We start from the raw sequence: 19,669 nt of genomic DNA, 5'->3' as shown, positions 1-19,669 counted from the left end.
AAGAGGAGAAATTAGGTCTTTGCATTTTGACATGGAAAAGCATTCCCTTGCTTCAGACAACATCAGTTATAATACAGTCTGATAGGACGTGTTGCTCTAAACTCAGCCTTGAGTCAAAAACTTCTGACTTCCAATCATAATGTTCATGAGCCACTGCCCGATCTTGGGCAATTTCATGGACTAATCTTCTACATCAAGTATGCGTACAGCAATACTGATAATCAACACTCATGACAAAAGTACCCTGTAAGGACTCATTAGTTAATATTTGCATTTACTTAGAGATTTAAAGTATTTTAAGTATTGTTAAGATTGAGTATTTATAAGATTTGATTTTAAATCTAGTTTCTGATTAATCCAAGAGCATTATGAATCTAGAATAACTTTACATTTTGGCTAGTAGAACTTGTAATAGCTTCAAAAAGCAACCATACAATTACTAATAACAGGCAATTACCTACGTTGTCTTTGTTAAATATCTAGGTCACTGTAATGGCTCTCTGCAAGAAAATGTAAACAAAAATAATACAAACAATAATTAGCATTTGGCTAAAAGATGTATCCAATCTTTGAAATGGCAGGACTAGAGAAAGTATTTCATTACCAATTGAAAATTGTTGTTTTTATGTTTTTTATGCCCCAACCAATTACCTTTTCCTGGTTTATGGAATGATGCCCAAAGTAATCAATCTGTGTATCTTAGAAATAGAGATTTGTGGAGGAAGTTGTAGTAATGACAACCATAAAAAAAATACCTAAATTTTCCACTGATTTCAGGAGGACTTTGAAGGACCAAGAGATGATTTGCAGACTTAACAGACATCCAATGGTCAGAAACATTTCTCAGAGTGAGAGCCTGAAAGAGAGAAGGCCACCAGACAAGATAGGACTCAGTACATTTGAGAAAGATTGCTGATTATACAGAAGGAGGAAGCACTGTGGGAAGATTTGAATTTGAAGAAAAATATGACTGTGGAAAATATGACTCTGCACATGCATGTGCAGAGGCCAGCAGTAAGGCAAAAAGCTGAGGATATCACCAGGGAAGGTAGGCCACCTCTTTTTTAAGTTTTTCTTTGCTGCAAGAAAACAGGTTTAAAATGTTCCAGATAAGGGATAACTAAAAAGCCAAGCTAAACCCAGATGGAACTGTTGCTGGAGGTTCTCAAACACTTTTTTTTTGGTATTTTTTTCACTATAATATTCAAGGAAAAAGAGCTTAATTGGAATTACCAACTTCCATGTCTGTGTAAGTGTGCACACATATATATGTGTATGTAAGACATAAGTAGTCAGCAGTGCTGTCAGAACATGATGCAATTTATATAGATAGGAATTCATTAAGGTATAATTTTTAAAGTAATTAGCTTGAAAATGGCCAATTTATCAGAAACAGGACAGATATTCAAACTAAGGATTAAAGGCCAGATACTGAAAGGCATTTCAGTTCTTAATTTACATATTTCAATACGTGACTGAAGGCATGTCTGTAAAAAGCATTTTATTTTTCCCAAGTTTAGTTAATTCATGCTGAAATGACCTGCGTTCACATATACTGAAGGCACCCATTAATGGAAGTAAGGGAATTCATATTTGAACACGTGGCATGTCTGTAGAGGGACCTCAGCAGGCTGAGAGAAGTTGGGCTGATGGGAACCTCCTGCAGCTCAAGAAGTGCAAAGTCCTGTGCCTGGGGAGGAACAGGCGCTGGCACATGCTGGCCAGAAAGCAGTTTTGCAGAAAAGGACCTGGGGGTCCTGGTAGACATCAGGTTGAACATGACCCATCAATGTGCTCTTGCTGCCAAGAATGCCAATAGTATCCTGGGCTGCATTAGGATCCCAGCAGGTATGTATTGCCAGCAGGTTGAGGGAGGTGGTTCTTCCCCTTTACTCGACACTGGTGAAGTCTGGAGGAGGCTCAGGGGAGGATTTCTCAATGTGTATAAATACCAAAAGGGAACATGTAACCAGATGAAGCCAGGCTCTCTCCAGTGGTGCCCAGTGTGAGAGTATGTGCACAAACTAGAGCACAGGAGGTTCCCTCTGAACACCAGGAAGCACTTCTTTACTCTGCAGGTGATGAAGCACTGGCACAGGCTGCCCAGAGAGGTTGTAGAGTCTTCATCCCTGAAAATCTTCAAAAGCCTCCTGGGCAGCCTGCTCTGGTGACCCTGCTTGAGCCAGGGTTGGACCAGACACCTTCTGAGCTGGTTGCAGTCATTTGGTGTTCTGTACTGTTAGCCTAGATCCTAGTGTCTTGAGTGCTTTATCTGGAATGATATGCAGCAACTATCTGAAATGAGCGAAGTATTTACCTTGGCAAATGCTTCCAGGTTTGGAACAGAGGACACTTTGCTTCAGTATCTGTTCCATCGTGAATATATGGACACAAGTGAGTACGTACATCTGTGAGACAGGATTCGGTCTCTGTCTTGTGTGACAACAGCAGCACAGATGTTGCCTTAGTTCATGGTGCAGCCACTTAGCACAGACTAGCAGTTGAATGAAAGCACTTTTGTTTTGCATGCAGCACCAGCTACTCAGAAAGAAAGGTAGGAGGGAGATGGTGCACATTGGTGAGTTTGAACTCACATCCAAGAATTTCAGTCATTTCTGGCTGCCTTCCACCTTGTACCTCATAGTACATTGGAGGAAAAAGCCTTCATAATAGAGAGGCCCCAAAGCAAGACTGTACAGGATATCCACGCTGCAGAGAATCTTAGTGTGGCAGAAAACCCCTTTGTGTGGCATATTGTGAGGACAACAGCATTTTGGATGTACACTCCTGCAGATTAATAACCTCATGCAGAGCAAGCCCTCGTGTTGACAATTCCTCTGCACGTAGGGGCCTGTGACCTTATGCTGCTTTTGAAAGCAAGAGCAATAAGGGATTAGATCATCTCCATTAAAATTTTCATGTGCTTTCAATATAATGGAAATTTTAATTGGAACTCCAGCTTCGCAAACTTTTGAAGCTTAGAAGACACTAGAATGTGAGGAGTTCCTTCAGTCGGTTATGGAAATAAAAAGGGGGGCGGGGGGGGGGCGGAATGAAACAGGAGAAAGCAGTTAATCACGTTTCTGAATCACGAACTGTAAATTCTGTCGATGTTTGGAAAAGGATGGAGAAAAAAAAATCCTTCAGAGGACATCGGCTCTTCTCCATTCACTTTCTGTCAGGAGCAAGCCACGAACAGGAGGGCTTCGGCAGACAACTGCCAGTGCCCGACTTATCACGGTGCACCGGATCCGCAGCCATGAGGTGAGCTAGTGGGCACCGTGCAGTTGCGAGGTAAATTACTCGGATCAGGAAGGCACTTGTGGTATTTATTAATTTCAGCTCCCACCTGCGATGGCTGGCAGCCAGCCGGCGCAGTTCAGGCCGGGGTCCAGCAGCTCCCCAGCGGCACGAGGGGAGCAGACACCCCGCCGGGGCGAAGCGGGCAGTCCCCGACCCCTACTTGACGGGGCTGGGGGCGTCAAAATGAAACGAAGAGGTGGATCCGGGCTGCAAACGCCTCGCTCGGCACTCTTATACCACGCCAGCTTCCGGGGTCCGCCGGCCTGGACCCCCTCGAAGGCGGCGGCGGTGCCTCCCAAGCCCGGCCCGCCCTTTGCTGGTGGGCGCGGAGCCGGGCCCCTCCTCCAGGGGGCGAGGCGAGCCGAGGGGCGGCTCTCGCACCCCCGGGCGGCAGGCACCGCCGCGCCTGCCTGCAGCCGGCAGCTCTCGGCCCGCCGCAGGAGGAGAGCGGCGGGCGGCGGCTGCGGCCCCGGGGCGGCGGCATGGCGGCGGGGCGCGGCCTAAGGTAACGGCCTGAGGTAACGGCCGCGGCGGGCGGCTCCGGCGGCGGGCCTTTTGCCGCCCCTCTCCGGATCGCGGCGGGGCTGCCCCCAAAAGTTGTGCGGGGACGGCGCCGAGGGGCCCGGGGAAGCCCCCGCGGTTTCGGGGCCGTGTCGCGCGAAGCGGCGCGGAGCTGCCCGGTCGCCCCCCGTTCTCCCTCGGCTGGCGCCCGGTGAGCTCCCCGGGCCAAGCCGCCCGCTGCCTTTCGGATACCCGGGCGGGTGTTTCGGCTCCCCCTGTCTGTTTCTGCGCGACGCTGTTGCCCTCTAGCGTCTGTGGGGTGGCAGCATGAGGGAGCAAGGTGAGTGCTGGGGTGCCCCGGGGTGCTTGTGCCGCCTCGGCGCCGTGCCGAAACGGGGGCCTGTCCCAGGAGACCTCGGGGAGGCGGCACAAAACTCGGCGGTGACTGAACCGCTGCTTTGTGCTGGAGAGCTGCTTGGGGGATAGCTCGTGGCGGGGTGAGTTCTTGCCTTTTTCTCTATTAAAATAGTGGCAGAGTCGCCCCCCCCCCCCCCCCGGCTGCTGCGAGGGGCGCCGGTTGCTGCCGCCTCAGCTTCTGCGGCTGGGGTGTGAGGGGAGAGGGGCTGGCAGGGCTCTGCCCTTTGCCTGTTTGCTCAGTCACTGAGGAATAATAGGAATAATCTCAGAAATATTGCATGAGGTACAAGGTATCTTTTTTTTTGGCTGAAAGTATCACAGGTAAAGTAATTTAAAGCTCTAAACCAACTTTTGTACTGAAGTAAAGGCTTCCAAGCCTTTAAATACCATATATTTGATATTTATAAATAAACTTAAAAACTAATTCTGAAGCTTTAATTCCTGTCCTGTAAGGTACTGGCTAAAGCAGTGCAGCACAGAGCTAAGGATAACAGGTACAATAGAAGCTGAAAACTGTTTTCACCAAGGACTTGAAAAAGCATCTGTCTGACAGTTTGTTCTGCATAAGCTGTTCTTTTATTTTTTTAAAAGATATGTGAGAAAATGTAATCCCTTCAATACTCACATATTATACGGGACTTGCTACGTGATACTAAAGAGTATTGATGACTGCTTTCAGCAGTCTGTCTCATAGCGCTATCTTCTCAAGTTGAAAATGTGTTCTTGATATCCAGTCAAAAGACCTCATTCTCAACCTGTGTTTGCTTATCTGAGTTATTACTGCTTGAATACTTTAGTCAGCAGAGTGATGTAAGTCAAGGTACGCAGCATTTGGAGAGCCGTTTCCCACTTTCGTAGGTGATTTACACAAACCTGAGTACTACTGCCCACTCCAGGTGTGGTCATTTTCAGATGTGCTTTGTTGGCTCTCTACCCTGTCATTCCTGTATCTGAACAGCGACAAGTAACACTGACTTCAGAATAGTTCCCCTGAGGCTGTATTTCACACTGGCTGGATAACACAGGCTTTTCTGTTCAGAGCAATTAAATAGCATTCTAATCACTATAAATTTAAGTGCCCATGTTAACACGCTGAACAGGATGTCTGTTTTTTTGCTTCTTCATGATTTATATTTTGTCCCTATTTAACATATGAGGAGTTTGTTGCTATCGCTGTGGTAGCAGCTAATTTGGGAAGGATCAGGAACAGAAGATAGTGATAGACATTAAAAATACATGCAGGTATAGCTAACTAGACAAATGTAGTAACTAAATAATATTGTCGATTAATGAATCCTGAATTTGCAGCACTCTTTGGCCATTCTTGATAAAAAGGAATTTCATTAGCCTGTAACAATGTGTTATTTTTAGATTTTTTTTTTTAACTTTTGTGTATGTGTGACACGACTTTGTTGCTCCTACTGAGAGGTCATGACATATAGCTGACTTTGCACATTTCTGAGGTGAAACAAAACCTGAGGGCACATTCTGAGGTAAAACTAAACCTGATTTTCATATTTGGCATTAAAAATGTAATTTGAGAGCAATTTCTCTTTTGTGGTTATTTTAGTTTAGCCTGTTGTTTTAATCTTGGTAGTTTAAAACATAAGTACAAAAAAAGGTTTTTCGTAGTTTTAAGTGTATTTGTGACACAACTTCAGCAGGTTAATTTTGTTCTAAATATAAAACTGTATGCAGTTTTGTGTGTCTGTGTTTATGGGGATACCTGGTTTCCTATTGGGCATGTATTCCTTGCAGTATGAAGATGTGAACGTGGAATTGATAAAACTCTTTTCTGTAGTTTCCAAAAGTATAATTATCAGTTATGAAGTTGTATGGCCAGAGCCATGTTTCTTTTGAGCTACTTAGCCCAGAAAATAACATGTTTCTGCTGCATGGACAAGCCAGTTGTATTGAGCCCATGCTGTTGCCTGTGCTGTGCACACCGTGGAGGTCTTGGTGCAAAAATGAAGCAGTGAGGGCACAATGTTTGTGGTGTTGCCACGACATGCAAACAGCATGGCTGTGCAGAGCCTGAGCCCAAGGTCTGGGTTCCAGGCAAACTGCAAAGACTTCCCCAGAAACTGCTTTGATATCATATTAGCTTTACTGCCAGTAAATAAAAAATAAAATAAAAATATAAACTGTTTCCAATTTCATGTTCTCTGTGTTTGCCAGAGAACGTTAATGTATCTCATTAATAGAGGAAATCCCCAGCCAGTTTTGTCTCGTGTATTTCCAGTACAGTTGTTGTGCTGAAATGACTTGTAGAAGCCAGGGATCTGGTTATTTGTGGTTAGCAATTAAACAACAAACAGCTACAAATGTAGGAACTCACCGGAGTCCTGTGAGTTCGTCGTGGTATTTGTTCTCTCATCAGTACCATCTTAGTAGGGAATTTGGAGAAGGGGTGGAGGTGGGGGGGAGAAATTCACGATCTCTGTTCTAGTGGATCTGTTTCATTCTGGCTGTCTGAAGACACCTGTAACTGTGACTATCCATCAGTATTGCATCAGAGTTGTAAATTTTCCCATTAATAAGGTGATACTTATTTCCTGTACCCACAAGATTTTCATGAGAACTTGTCTGGGGCTTCAGAAATCGCTCTTGCAGGAGAAGAGAATGATATTGAGCCTTGCTGCATTCAGAATAAAATGGGAAGCTTATTTCCATGACTCAGCTTACTCTCAACAAGATCTTCTGCATAGTGAGCCTGCAAGTTAAAAACGAAGTTCTAAATATTCAAACATATATTCAAATAATTTTTATTACAAATTTTCACCATAAAGAGATGATTTAATACTTTACACTTGGAACAATAAAATAGATAAAAGGTACTGATCTCACTTTTCAGATGGTCGCATAAAAATGTAAAATTTTGTAATAGTTCAAATGCAAATACTTCTAAAATAACAGGGTTCTAGACACAGTACACTGAGGCAGCTTTTATTGCTTCAGACTGTGAAAAGTAACATACAAATTGTTTTACTTATAAAAACTTCTCTTAGTGACACCTTTGTGGACCACTGGATTTGTATATTGCCTGGCACACCTTGTCAAGATACAGGTGGGACCATGTCCTCCTTTCATGTAATCAGTGTGGCTCCACTGAAATTAATAAGCTAAGCTTGCTTATTGTGTTTCATTCTCCTTCCTTCCTTCCTGTTCTCAGTATTGAGGATGCGAGATCTGGCTGTTGTTCAGCTGGTCTCAGAAAGGTCTTCATTCCTGAGAGACCTTGGATCTCTTCTAGCATTCCCATCCACTCCTTGCAGCTGCTCTCTAGCCCCAGGAGACACCTGCAATTAGGAGCCAAGGATAAAATGGCATGGGCTTTCTTGTAAAAAATAAGAAAAGAGGTCTCTGCGCTGCCTCCAGATTTTCTGCTCCATGGAGGTGCTTTAGGACATCCTGGCTGCAAATATTTCAAGTGCACCTGCTTCTTCCTTGAGCAGCCCTTGAGTTGCAACCCTTCTTGTATTATTTCATTGAAACAACTGTGTCTACAGCTGCATCTAGTCAGCCCTTTCATGCCATCAGCTAAGGGCACTGTGTATTTTTCCTGCTCCAGGCAGGATTGCCAAGTTCAGGTGACTTGTCAGGAGCGTAGGCTGGTGAGGAAAGAAACATCGAGATTGTGCTGGTGGGAGCCTCCTGTTGATACAATGTGAGTGGTTTCTGTCATAAGAACAGGAGTATTTAGGGCTGTGTTAGAGGAGCTTGGGACTAAAAGAAGCGCTGTGCTGCTGGTTGTTTGGTGACCAACTGTTATTCAGGGAAGCGATGGTGCTTTAGTCAGCAAGAGTTCCACTTTGCAGGCTCTCGTCTCTCCTGTGTACTAACCAGACCTAAGCTCTTTGCGGTAATCCCACAAAGAAAACCAGGTATGTGGATAGGCAGGCATATGGAGTTTTTCACAGAATGCAAGAAGCGTTAATTTTAGCCACTAAAATTGAGTTTCTTGGCATTCAGTCAACTGCATTGGAGATGAAAAATAAAAACAGTTTTATTTGAGAATCCTTTGTGCCCACAACAGATATCATCTGTCTGGAAACATGTCTCAAAAAATCTAGTTTTACTCATTTAAGTAAAATGGAGCTGCTTCTTTGTGATCTGACTTCTTACTAGATTAAATAGCAGAAAAGAGATACCTGAATTATGTTCTTGAAGTTAGCATGACAAAAATTAGACAGCTCAATACTGAAATATTCTTCTGAGTACCTTCTAAAGGTACTTTTGGATCTTTCAGTTTGGTCTTCATGCATTCTTAAACTTCTTTGCAGATGCATGCCACCAATTTCTATAGGCACAAATTACATTGTTTTTGGTTAACAGTGAATAAAGTATCTGTATCTCTAGGTGAAAGGCAAGTCTGTTGTCCAAAAGCTATGTATAAAGCTTTGTCCAGCTGCAAGTAAGATTCAAGGCCAGGTTTAAGTCCACCAAGAGCAGAAAGGGTAGAGTAGAAGTTAAAAAGAGTAGAATATGCTCATGAGGTGGGCTTATCTGGTGATACACAGGTTTAAAGGGAGTCTGAATTATGAATGAGAGAGTTTACATATGCTTAATTACTCTTTGTGCTCAGTTTTGCTGTTTTGATAGGATGGCATGTACTTTCTCTCTTATCTCTTATTTTCCTACTCACTTTGTTTTACTTTGTGCTTATTATGTACCCGGCACTGGGAGCATCCATCTTTGGGATTTAATTGAAGTCATAGAAGTTACAAAGGTGCTGTTAAGTATATCATTTATTTTAACTTGTTCTGAAATCATAGAGTGAAAGGCCACCTTTTGACAAGAGCTCCTCATCCTAAATTGTGAAGCAGTTGAATGGCCCAGGTACATGACAGGTTGTTTTGTTTTGTGTTATTTTATCCCCAACTCCCTTTTCTTCATTGATTTGTAACTAATGTTTTATATACTTCAGTCTTCTTTTGGATCATAAGTCTGCCTTATTCTTTGATCATCATTTGCTCCATATTCAGCACTCAAGGATGCCAGCCATTCTTGCCATCTGGGAATATGAAGTTATAACAAAAAAAGTAAAATTTTCAATGTATAAAAGATGGGATAGAGCTTGACTAGGTATCATTTATTATCATTAGCTCTGTCAATCTGTATAGAAAAATTCATATTTGATATGGACTATACTTTTGTAGCTTTTTTACTTTTTGAACCCTGTTTTTTTTTTTTTTTTTTTAAGAGCAGGTAAGGATTAAGTACTCAGCAATTAACCATGTTGAATACACATGCAGCTTATTCCATTGCCATGCTGCATGAAGTTACAGCAGTATGTTCTGTATCTTTAATATTTTCCAAAATCTGCTGTTAAGCTTCCTTTATAATTTCTAGTACTTAATTATTTTATGCTTGTCACATCTTTCATTTATTCTATCAGAAACTTTTGACAGCAATTGTACTGTTGGCTTGAAAAATGACTGCTTTCCATAGGTACAAGGTAGAGCATAAATACGTCCTGAAGTGATCTGCCTCTTAAGTTAGCTGTGGATTTATTACTCTCTTTTCTCAAGTTTAAGAGGTGAATTATTGTATGCTTTTTTTTTAATACGCAGAAATACAAAGCACTTCTGACAATATACAGAACAATGAACAATTTTGTTTGGTAAAATGTGATTTTTATGTTTCTAATGCTGTAGGAAAATTGTATTTTGTTTTAAAAACAACTCCTACAGCACATACAATATATAGTACACCTCAGTGGGTGTATATTGAACAGTTAGAATGTGCGTATTGGGTTAAGGACTCTCCAACTTTTCCAAAATTAATGTAAGAGAGAATACATTTAATTATGTAGACTAATGTTTCCCCAGTTTCTTGGTGTCGAAGGAGGAAGATTATGAAACTTCCTCAGTGTTTGGGTTGTCAGCAGTTGTTTATTTGGAGGTGTTTGTTTTTTTTTGTCTGTGGGTTAAAAAAAAAAAAATCTAAGGGAAGCAGTAAGTTCTTTGCCACTATCTCTTGTGTTTCAAGAGATATGTCTTGTGTTTCAGTGCCTCCTGTGTGAACCCTGTTTTACGCAGTCTTAGGGAGTGAGGAGCCTGTGAGATTTAGAGACATTCCAATGTAGATGGCAGCCAGTGGCATTTCTGGAAGGGCCAGATAAAGCAAAGCCTTGCTGGACTTCTTTGCTCAACTCTTGGACTCAGGCTTAGAGTGCTTGAAATGTTAGGTGTGGTTTCTGTTAGATTGAAGTGGAGGTTCTTACAATTACATCTTCTATGCTTACACAATTGCTTTAGAGAGAGTTTGATGTTGTGCTATTACTAAAAGCAGAGTGACAGTAGTGTTTTGTTTTTTTTGTTTGTTTGTTTTTTTGTTGTTTTTAATAATGAGGAGCAGGAAGACACAATGCTACTAATGCAAAATTTCAGAAGGAAGCTACCAAAGCTTTTGAAGTGTTCACTTCTAAACCTTGGTTTAGCAGTGATTCTATGTTCTCCATTAGTTTCAATGTGACAATACTTCACAAATGTGGTGCCTCAATTAAATCTGTGATTTTCTTTTCTTCTAGACTAGATCTTCTGTAAAGCTTTGTGGAAGATAGATGCGTGTGTTGCAATGGTGACATAAATATTTAAGAGGACTGGAACAAGTTGTTGAGAATCTGTTTGTTTTTAATGCTTGGAACAATCTAAGGCAAGTAAACAACATGAGTTTTATCATGAAACTTCACAGACATTTTCAAAGAACAGTTATTTTGCTGGCCACTTTTTGTATGGTGAGCATTGTTATTTCTGCATACTACTTGTATAATGGCTACAAACAGGAAAATGAACTTTCTGAAATCTCTTCAGAAGTGGAATGTGGTGATCTTCAACTGTTGCCATACAAGCTGATGGATATGAAGACCATGAAGCCTATCAATCCCCTGAGAACAGATCTTGTAGTGCTGGTGTTTGTGGAAAGTCAATATTCAACATTAGGCCAAGATATAATAACCATTTTAGAATCCAGCAGATTTCAGTACCATATCGAGATTGCATCTGGTAAAGGTGACCTCCCAGTGCTTATAGACAAAAACAAGGGCAAATATGCTCTCATAGTATATGAAAATATCTTAAAGTATGTGAATATGGACTCTTGGAATAGAGGTCTTCTAGATAAGTACTGTATAGAATATAGTGTAGGTGTTATTGGATTTCATAAAGGCAATGAGAACAGCTTGAAGAACTTCCAGTTGAAGGGCTTTCCTTTCCATGTCCACAGCAATCTGGGTATTAAGGACTGTTGCATTAATCCTCATTCCCCATTGCTCCATGTGACTAAATCCTCCAAGCTTGAGAAAGGTCCCTTGCTTGGAAATGACTGGGCAGTTTTCCAGATTAATCATACAGCTTACCAACCAGTGATATTTGCAAAAGTAAAGACACCAGAAAACCTTTCACCACCTGCTGCTAAAAGTGCTCTCCATGCCACAGTAATTCATGACCTGGGACTCCACGATGGGATTCAACGAGTCCTTTTTGGCAATAACTTGAATTTTTGGCTGCACAAACTGATTTTCATAGATGCCATCTCTTTCCTGTCTGGAAAGAAGCTCAGGCTATCCTTGGATAGGTACATTCTGGTTGACATAGATGACATCTTCGTTGGGAAGGAAGGAACAAGAATGAACGCCAACGATGTACAGGTAAAGTACGTACAGCAACTAATAGTTGTTAGAGCAAAGTACCTGTTCTTTAATCTTATTTTTAAAGTGAATGGTTACTAATAGTTGCACCTCAGAAAGAACACAGATCAGTAAGTAGCAATGCAAACTGTGCATTGAGAGAAAAGCCAGTTTGTCAGGCTTTCAGTGGTCACTGACTCCAGGTGTAGCAGTTCCTTCCTGCTCCAGGATGGAGGAGAGTCAACACAACTTTGCTTCTATAGTTACTAAAAAAGAAAATATGATGATAAGACTCGCTGGTTAATATCACTTGTTTTTTCTCAAGTGACACAAGTCCTTCCAGAGCTATGTTCTGTAAACTGGGTGGTGGACACCTCTGAATTATATTCTCTCTACGATAAATGGAAAATAATCTCCCAAAAGGAAATTAAAGATGACTAATTGCTAAGTAACTGTTAAAAGAAATGGGGTAAGAGAAGTAGTGTTTTTTTCACTGCCCCCTCCCAAACACACATGGTTCTAACTAAATAATTGCAGTGTTTAACTTTCTAGTCCGATGGTACCTATCTAAACACATACTTCAAAAGAAAACAGCACAGGACTTGAGAGCTGGACCTAAGATCTATTAGTATGTAACATACATGTTGCTAGACGTACAAGCAGGAAGGGAATGTAGTGAACAAAAGTAAATGTCAACATAAATTTTGAAGAACAGATTGGATTATTAGCTGTTTGAAATGGCTTTCAAATGTCAGGAGTTGGTTGCTTGCAGCATTTCACCTTTCTTATCTCTATTTTATGGCTCTTGCTTGCAAGCAAGGTTTTTGTTAATGTAGGTCTTAAAATCTTGTTCTGTCACTAAATAACTTGATGTTAAAAATGTTAAATTTCCCTTTTAACATTTTAAGTTGGTACATTCCTGAAGGTCCCTTTTCACTCTGTATGGTTGTGCTGTTCAAATGAGGTGGTAGGTCAGGGTTGGTAGAAATAACATTATTTCTCACTGTATACCTCCCTTTTTTTGTGTGTGTGAAGTGTTGTTACAAAGCAGATGGGGAAAAAAGCACCTTGCAAAACTGATACTTGGTCTAGAAGGTAAAAGTCTATAAGGTGCTGATTCTTTCCCTGTTTGTACTAGAAATAAGGGAAAATGTTTTGTGAAAACTTTCAGTGTTGAAAGAGGAATATGGAACAATGAAGGGCACTCCAGTAGTTAGTACTGCATACAGTAGATAGCTTTTCTTTCTTTTTTTTTTTTTTAACAATTTTAGCTGGGTTTTCTGTTTTTTAGTTTTTTGTTTTTTGTTTTTTTTTTTTTTTCTAGTGCTAATGTATTTGTCAAGCTGCAGTAGCCTTGCATTTACTGTTTTATTAAACAAAAGATTTGAACTTGTATTTAATTTGCTTTAAATTTGCAGCATATGCTAGTTTCTGAAATGTCCTATGCATTTGCAATTAAATATTCCTCTCAGATAAGTAGGTGTTTTCCTTATGCAAAAAAATTGCATGGGAAAGGGATGGAGTAAAGATGAAACTCCAGTAAATGGAATTTTTGTGTAGGAGGTGGTGGCAGCGTTTGAGTTAGGTGGGTAAGTGTTCTTTGAGTCTCCTAAGGGCAAAGTCAAATCACAGAAGCAAAGTAAGGAAGGTCTGATCCACATCAGTGGCTAAACTCCTGTTGTTCTACAAAAGAAGCAATTTCTATTAACAAATTAAATAAAGCCTGAATAAATCTCCTGCTACGTCTTGCAGTAGCAGTTTGAAATAGTATGTTGCATATTGTTTGTCTCTGTGAATGACACCTGAAAATAATCATTCCAACTTATCCTAAAATGACAAATTGCCAGAATTACTTAGCAGAAAGAAGAATCTATTGAGACAAATTTTATTAAAGCACATACAAAAGGATGAACTGTGTTGTTTTGAAATAATAATTTGCAATATGTCAGAATGTTATCTTCCCAAAATAAAACTGTCAAATTGAATAGAAATAATATCAAAGTGGAAATAACTTTTAAGTAGGATAATTTCATTTATATAGAACTGTGTTCTGAAACAGTGGAACGTGAAAAAGTGTTCCCTTCAGATTCTTCATCTACTTGAAAGTTAAAATGTTCTATTAAACATGTTGTTAGGGCTGTCAGGTGCAATGCATCTTCATTACTATTAATATCAAATGAATTACCCTCTGTGGCACAGTGACACGTGGAAGGAATGAAATAAAATCAATTTATGGTAGCTGAAAATCAGTTACTGTATAGTGTATTTGTGCATAAATGACATCCTATTAGACATGAGTGTTTTACTGAGCTTTGTTGACTGTGACAGAATCGTGTGCTACAAGTGTGGAAAGAGGTTGCTAAATGAAGATTGTATATCCAGTACTCACGATTAACTCATTTCTACTGAGATTATATTTTAAATACTAGCAATATAGAATTGGGTATAATGCTTTTTTTGTGTTTTAGTTTGGTTTTTATGTGTTTCCTAGTTAAAATTTTCTGGACGTAGTTGTGTCTGATAAGACTGAGCTTACTTAGAGCAATGTGGATGTTTCTACAGGCACTCTGTTAATTAATGCAATGTAATCTAGAATGCTACAGAAAGCTTCCAACATCCAGAAAAGCTGTGTGTTTGGTTCTGCTAACTGGATAGGGCAAAATTTAGAAACTGGAGGGTTATCACATATGAGGTAGCAAAAATAATCACTATTTAGTGATTCAGTACTGAACTCTCTGGAGGCCATCTAGTCCAGCCCACTGCTCAAGCAGGGCCACCAAGAGCAGACTGTCCGGGATTGTGTCCAGGCAGCTTCTGAAGAACTTCAAGGAGGGAGGTTCTGATTGCAAGTAAGGCCAGGTTTTCAAGGGAATTTCCTCTTCAGGTACTTAAATGAGATTTGCGAAGTGGCCAGAATAGTCAATGCTTGGATGTTAGGCTAAACTGTTTTCATCTTTAAATTTCATGAATTGGAGTTGAGCATAACCTTGTAACAGCAATTTTCAGTTAAATGGTAGTTTTTTCAGTAGTATATTGGCCTCAAAAGAGGTTGAGTCAAAAGCAACCTCTCTAAAATGAGCGTCTTCTGCATCTCTATTAGGCAGAGTGGTGCTACTTCAGATTGAGTATCCATACTGTCAGGGATACAAGGTGTAAAGAACCCTTCTGGAAAACATTTGACATGGTTTTTCAATGCAAATTATATAAAAACTGATAAATGGATTGCCTTATTAAACAACAAATGAAGCTTATACTAGTTTTGTCACAGGTTCTTCAGTTTAAAAACAAACAACAACAAAAACACCAAACCCTGAAACTGTACTTGAGATTTTTAGACTACCTGCTTGTGATTCAAGTGTTGCTATATAAAACTTGGACCAATAGTACATAGCTCTTCGATGTACCATACTTAATAGCAGTCACTGTATCAGCAACAGCCATCCATCTTCATATTTGTTTACTTTATCTTTCTCTGGAAAAATAGAAATAATGGAAGAGAACATTTTCGTAGTCTAATTGCCTCCCACTTTGAATTTAAACGTGGTAATATAATCTCAGCATTCATTTTTCAGTAGTTCTTTTTTTCCTCTTAATATCTGTCTAGCAGGAGAGACCATTATGCTGTGACAGCGTTACATTTTTTCTTTGTCTTTTAGCCTCAGCAGTGCAAATAATTCATTAAAATGGATGTACAGAAAAAATCTATCTAGATATCCACAAAGTAAGTTTATCTTAATAGACCATGATTGTCCCCACTGACAGTCTACTAATTTAATATAGTCTCTTTTTGTTATAGTTACTCTTTGAATTTTTTAAGACTGTAAAGCACTAATATTTTTTTTTCAAGGGAAAAGCGATCTGGTATTAGGAGGAAAATTAAAAATGACTTTTTCCTACTGACTGTACAGTGCTGGTGGAGCATAATGGAGGAGACATAAGTTGGTCAACCTTTTCCTTCATTTCCCCAATACATGCCATTTCTGTATTTCCTTGAGAATTGATCATACTTTCAAAATGAAAAATTAGAGTACTGTGGGGTTCTTTTGTTTATTTATTTTTTAATCCATTAGCTATGTGATCTCCTCTTTATTGTCTGGTCTTTTATGTGCTTTTCAAAAGAGGTAATTTGAACTGAAGTCAGGAGATGTCTACGCTTTCTTCATGTAAGATTAACCTTTTTCTCCACTTGTAACTCCTACATGTGCTTGGTTTTGGATCAGTGATGGTCATGTTATTAGGGAAGATTCTGGTCTGAATGAGCATCTTTGGTCATGTAATGTGGACAAACAGAACACAAATGTGATCATGCTAATACGTGAAAATATCGTGATAGGTGGTATCTGCATTTTCTTATTCTTTTATAATTGCCAAGGAAAACATTTAATATTAACCATATACATTCATGGGGGGGGGAGGGGAGTCATTTTTTCTTGTTCTTTTTTGTGAGCACTTAGGCAATGCATCTGTTAGAAGACATGCATATGGGAAATACAAGCTTGAATCTGCAGAGCTTTTCGGCATTATACTCAGTGAAGAATTAGACAGCAAGAGCTGTCCTCTGAGTGATTCTCTTGCATATCATCTGTTCCAAGCAGCGTGCTGATAATGGAGAGAAGTTAGCCAGAAAGAATAAATTCCTAGTGTTTTAGTCTCCATCACTTGCAGTCTGTCATCTTGCCCAGACTTTGAGGTTTATAATGTACACATCTATATCAGAGCTAGTCTTCTGTCTTTCTGTCTTTTCATAGTAGACAACGTAAACAAGTAGTTCTTTAGGCTGACAGTGGTTAAGTTAATTGCACCTTAAAAGTACGTATTTTTCTGTTGCTCATAAAATGTTTCTAGAGTGACTAAGATGAAGTATAAACATTTGCTCTTGGTCAGATGAATCTCATTCCATGTTCCAAAGTCAGCACTGTCATTGTTATATTTCCTCAGTGTGGCAGTGGCCCGGTCTTTTGTTTAATGCACCAGATTTCTCCCCTAAGAGCTTATTGTTTATTCTGTACATTGCGAATTTGTCCACATTAGTCAGTATAGTTTAAATAAATACTATTGTTTAAAACCCATTAAGCGTCTTTTTCCCTCTTGTAGTGTATGTGGAAAGAAATAAGAACTTCCCATGGTAAAGCATACCTCTTGGATACAAACTTTAAAAATACCATGGAGTATCTTTTCAACTCCTCTTGCACAGGAGTGACCTGAATATTTGCCTCAGAGAGGTTTAGATCTATTTTATATTGAGGCAGAGTGGCTGGAAGGTGCCAGAAAGCTTGAACTATCAAGACACAAGACAGCTCCTGTCACAGGAGAGCCTAAATTCTGCAAGTTAGTTTTCTTTACCTATAGGATCACCCAGAAGGTTATCAATAAAGAAATGATAGATATGTCATCAAATGCGTCAGTTATAGAACTGCTAGAGATGCCCCTGTCAATTCAGTTGCACTGAGCTGCAAATCTTTCCTCTGGGGAAATTCAAAAGATCTTTTTAATGACTTCTTTAAATGACAGCATGAATTAACTATTAGGAATTTTCAATTAGATAAATCATTTTATATTCCCAATTCATGAGCCGTGCTGCCTTTGTACAGTTGTTCAATGCATTTACTGCGTCTATACATATGTTCTATCTTAATTTGATCTGAAACTCCTATGGTATTTTATACTGGCTTGGCCGGAATGATAAGTAGAAAGCACATGTCTAAAAAGAGGCAAAGAAAGGGAACAATAGAAACTGTGATGTTTGGCTGGCTGATGCCTTAGGAAGTCTGACTTAACTTCTGGAGCATGTTGGTTCAGATACAGTACTGTGGAGTGTTTCACACTGTCTAGAGCTCAGACCAAAAATACAACTTCAGAAAAAGTTATAAAATTATTTTATGTATTTTATGGGCTGCAACCAGCTTATCTAACACTTTACCAGTCGGTTTTATTATCATGTGATTTATTCAAGCAATTTGGTTTATGTACCAACTTCTGTGAATCTTAATATAGCAAGACTGATAACAACTGTTGCTCAGCACAGGGCAGCATTTGTTTTCAAATGTGTGCTTATGTTTGAACAGAAAGCTGTGTAAAACTCCTTGACCAGAGGAGAGAGGCTGCAAAGGAGTGGCAGGAGAGAGGAGAGCTGGGTCTGTCTCACATGCCCTACCCCTGGGATTGCCAGGGCAGTACTGGGCATTTCCATGTATCCTTGCTCTTCCCTCTCTGTACCTGTGTACCGCTAGAAGCAACCAAACCCGATGGAATGAGCTTGGCACAAAGATTAATTGCATGGTTTATCTGCTGTATTGGATGCACAAAGACAAACCTTGCACAGTAACCATGTGTCTAATAATAGCCAGGACCTGCATTGCATCTCTGTGGACTGTCAGGCCAAAGGAGAACAGACTTCCATTTTTTTTCATGTTATAATATTCCTGGTCTATGCTTGATGTTAATATTCATACAGGTATTATATCTGGGAGGGAGTGGGATGTTGGCAGTCCTTGGGTCACCACTGATGTCCAAGAAGGACGGTGATCTGCAAGGCTGGAGATGTTCTTCCTTTTTTTTATAGAAATCTCAGATATGTTTGCACAAATGATGCTGCCTGCTTCCGTGGGGCTGTGGGACAAGCGTGGTCCTCAGAAAGAAGTCTACATGTAGGGCATGTGTGTCAAGCAGCAGCAGCACTGGCAGCCGTGCTCCTTGTGCCAAAAGGGTAACTGTATTGACCCATTCTCACTAGCTGGATGAACTACTTTGTTCATTTGTACACAACTTCTCAGCCACAACAGCTGTGAAAAGGGTGCTGTGTGTCTAAGCCATATTGCTCTGTATTAAAAATGTGGAAGTAAGTGCTGGTTGATCTGCAGATGTTCATCTTTGTTGCTCAGAATCAATTTGTGTTGGTGCTTTAACAATGAGGAAGCTTTAATCTTTAGTGCTGTATATGATGCACAGAAACTAAATTTCATTCCTCCTGTGAGTTTAGCGTCTTCTGTTAGTTCTGTGTTTGCTGGAATTCATAGCTTGTTTTTGTTTATTTTGCTGATGGAGTTCTGGAGATGTCTTAACAGCTGTTTCTATCAGGTCAAGGGGGGAATCTGAAGGTTGTCCTTAGCCATGTAAAAATATCTGTAATGTACCATATAAAACTGATGTCACCTCATTATGGGCCATCCTTTTTCTAACAAATATATGGACACCCCCAGAGACAAAAGGAAGGAAAAAACGACACGTGACTAAACATAGTTTTCCATTTGATCTGGCTCATGGATTGCATCTTTAGCAACTTGCCTGAATACTCATGTACTAATAAAATAAATCAAGTAATCCCAGAGTCTGGCTGATGAAGATTCAGGATTTTCCACAGTTGATATTTTACTCGAGCACATGAGTTTTGTTAGGCTATCTATGAGAGCAGATGCTTTTCAATAGATGACTTGAGACTAAATCAATTTCTTTTCAGGAAAGGAATTATTTAAAATATAGGGCAGAAGAGAAAGGGCCACTGCTGGACAGGAAGCCATGGACTTCTTGCTGTAACTCCTAATTTGTTTGACGGCACTCGTTTTACCTTTCTTGCTTGCTCAGTGGGTCTTTTTTCACGTGGTGGGGTGTTCCCATATGGTGTTTGTACATGGTACTTTCTCAAGTTTTTGCTTATAATGCCATTAATAGAAATCAAAGAAATTTATATTGGAAATTTCTATTTCTAATCTCTAAAGAAATAGAGATTAAAGAAAAGGAAGTTCCTGATTTTTTTGTGATCCTCAGATGCATGTGTGCTTCCACTGAAATGTTACTTCAATTTAACTCATGTGCTGTGGT

The 19,669-nt window shown here is 40.0% G+C and overlaps 1 protein-coding gene across 5 annotated transcripts in view; it reads left to right on the top strand.

The window, feature by feature from the left end:
• Positions 1 to 850: 850 nt before the first annotated feature.
• LOC118166146 (bifunctional heparan sulfate N-deacetylase/N-sulfotransferase 3) overlaps positions 851 to 19,669 on the top strand; it is a 76,151-nt gene continuing 57,332 nt past the window's right edge. Inside the window, exons 1-2 of one of the 5 annotated variants that reach the window (XM_035324795.1) lie at positions 851 to 1,048; positions 10,754 to 11,872. In XM_035324795.1, the coding sequence (XP_035180686.1) occupies positions 10,892 to 11,872 (981 nt within the window). In that variant the 5' untranslated portion in view covers positions 851 to 1,048; positions 10,754 to 10,891. The other 4 variants (XM_035324800.1, XM_035324799.1, XM_035324798.1 and 1 more) reach the window with 4 other exon arrangements.

The sequence above is a fragment of the Oxyura jamaicensis genome, chromosome 4, assembly GCF_011077185.1.
Source record: "Oxyura jamaicensis isolate SHBP4307 breed ruddy duck chromosome 4, BPBGC_Ojam_1.0, whole genome shotgun sequence".
NCBI classification, from domain to species: Eukaryota; Metazoa; Chordata; class Aves; order Anseriformes; family Anatidae; genus Oxyura; species Oxyura jamaicensis.
Note: the sequence above shows the minus strand (reverse complement) of the source record. Positions and strands in the feature narration are given on the sequence as shown.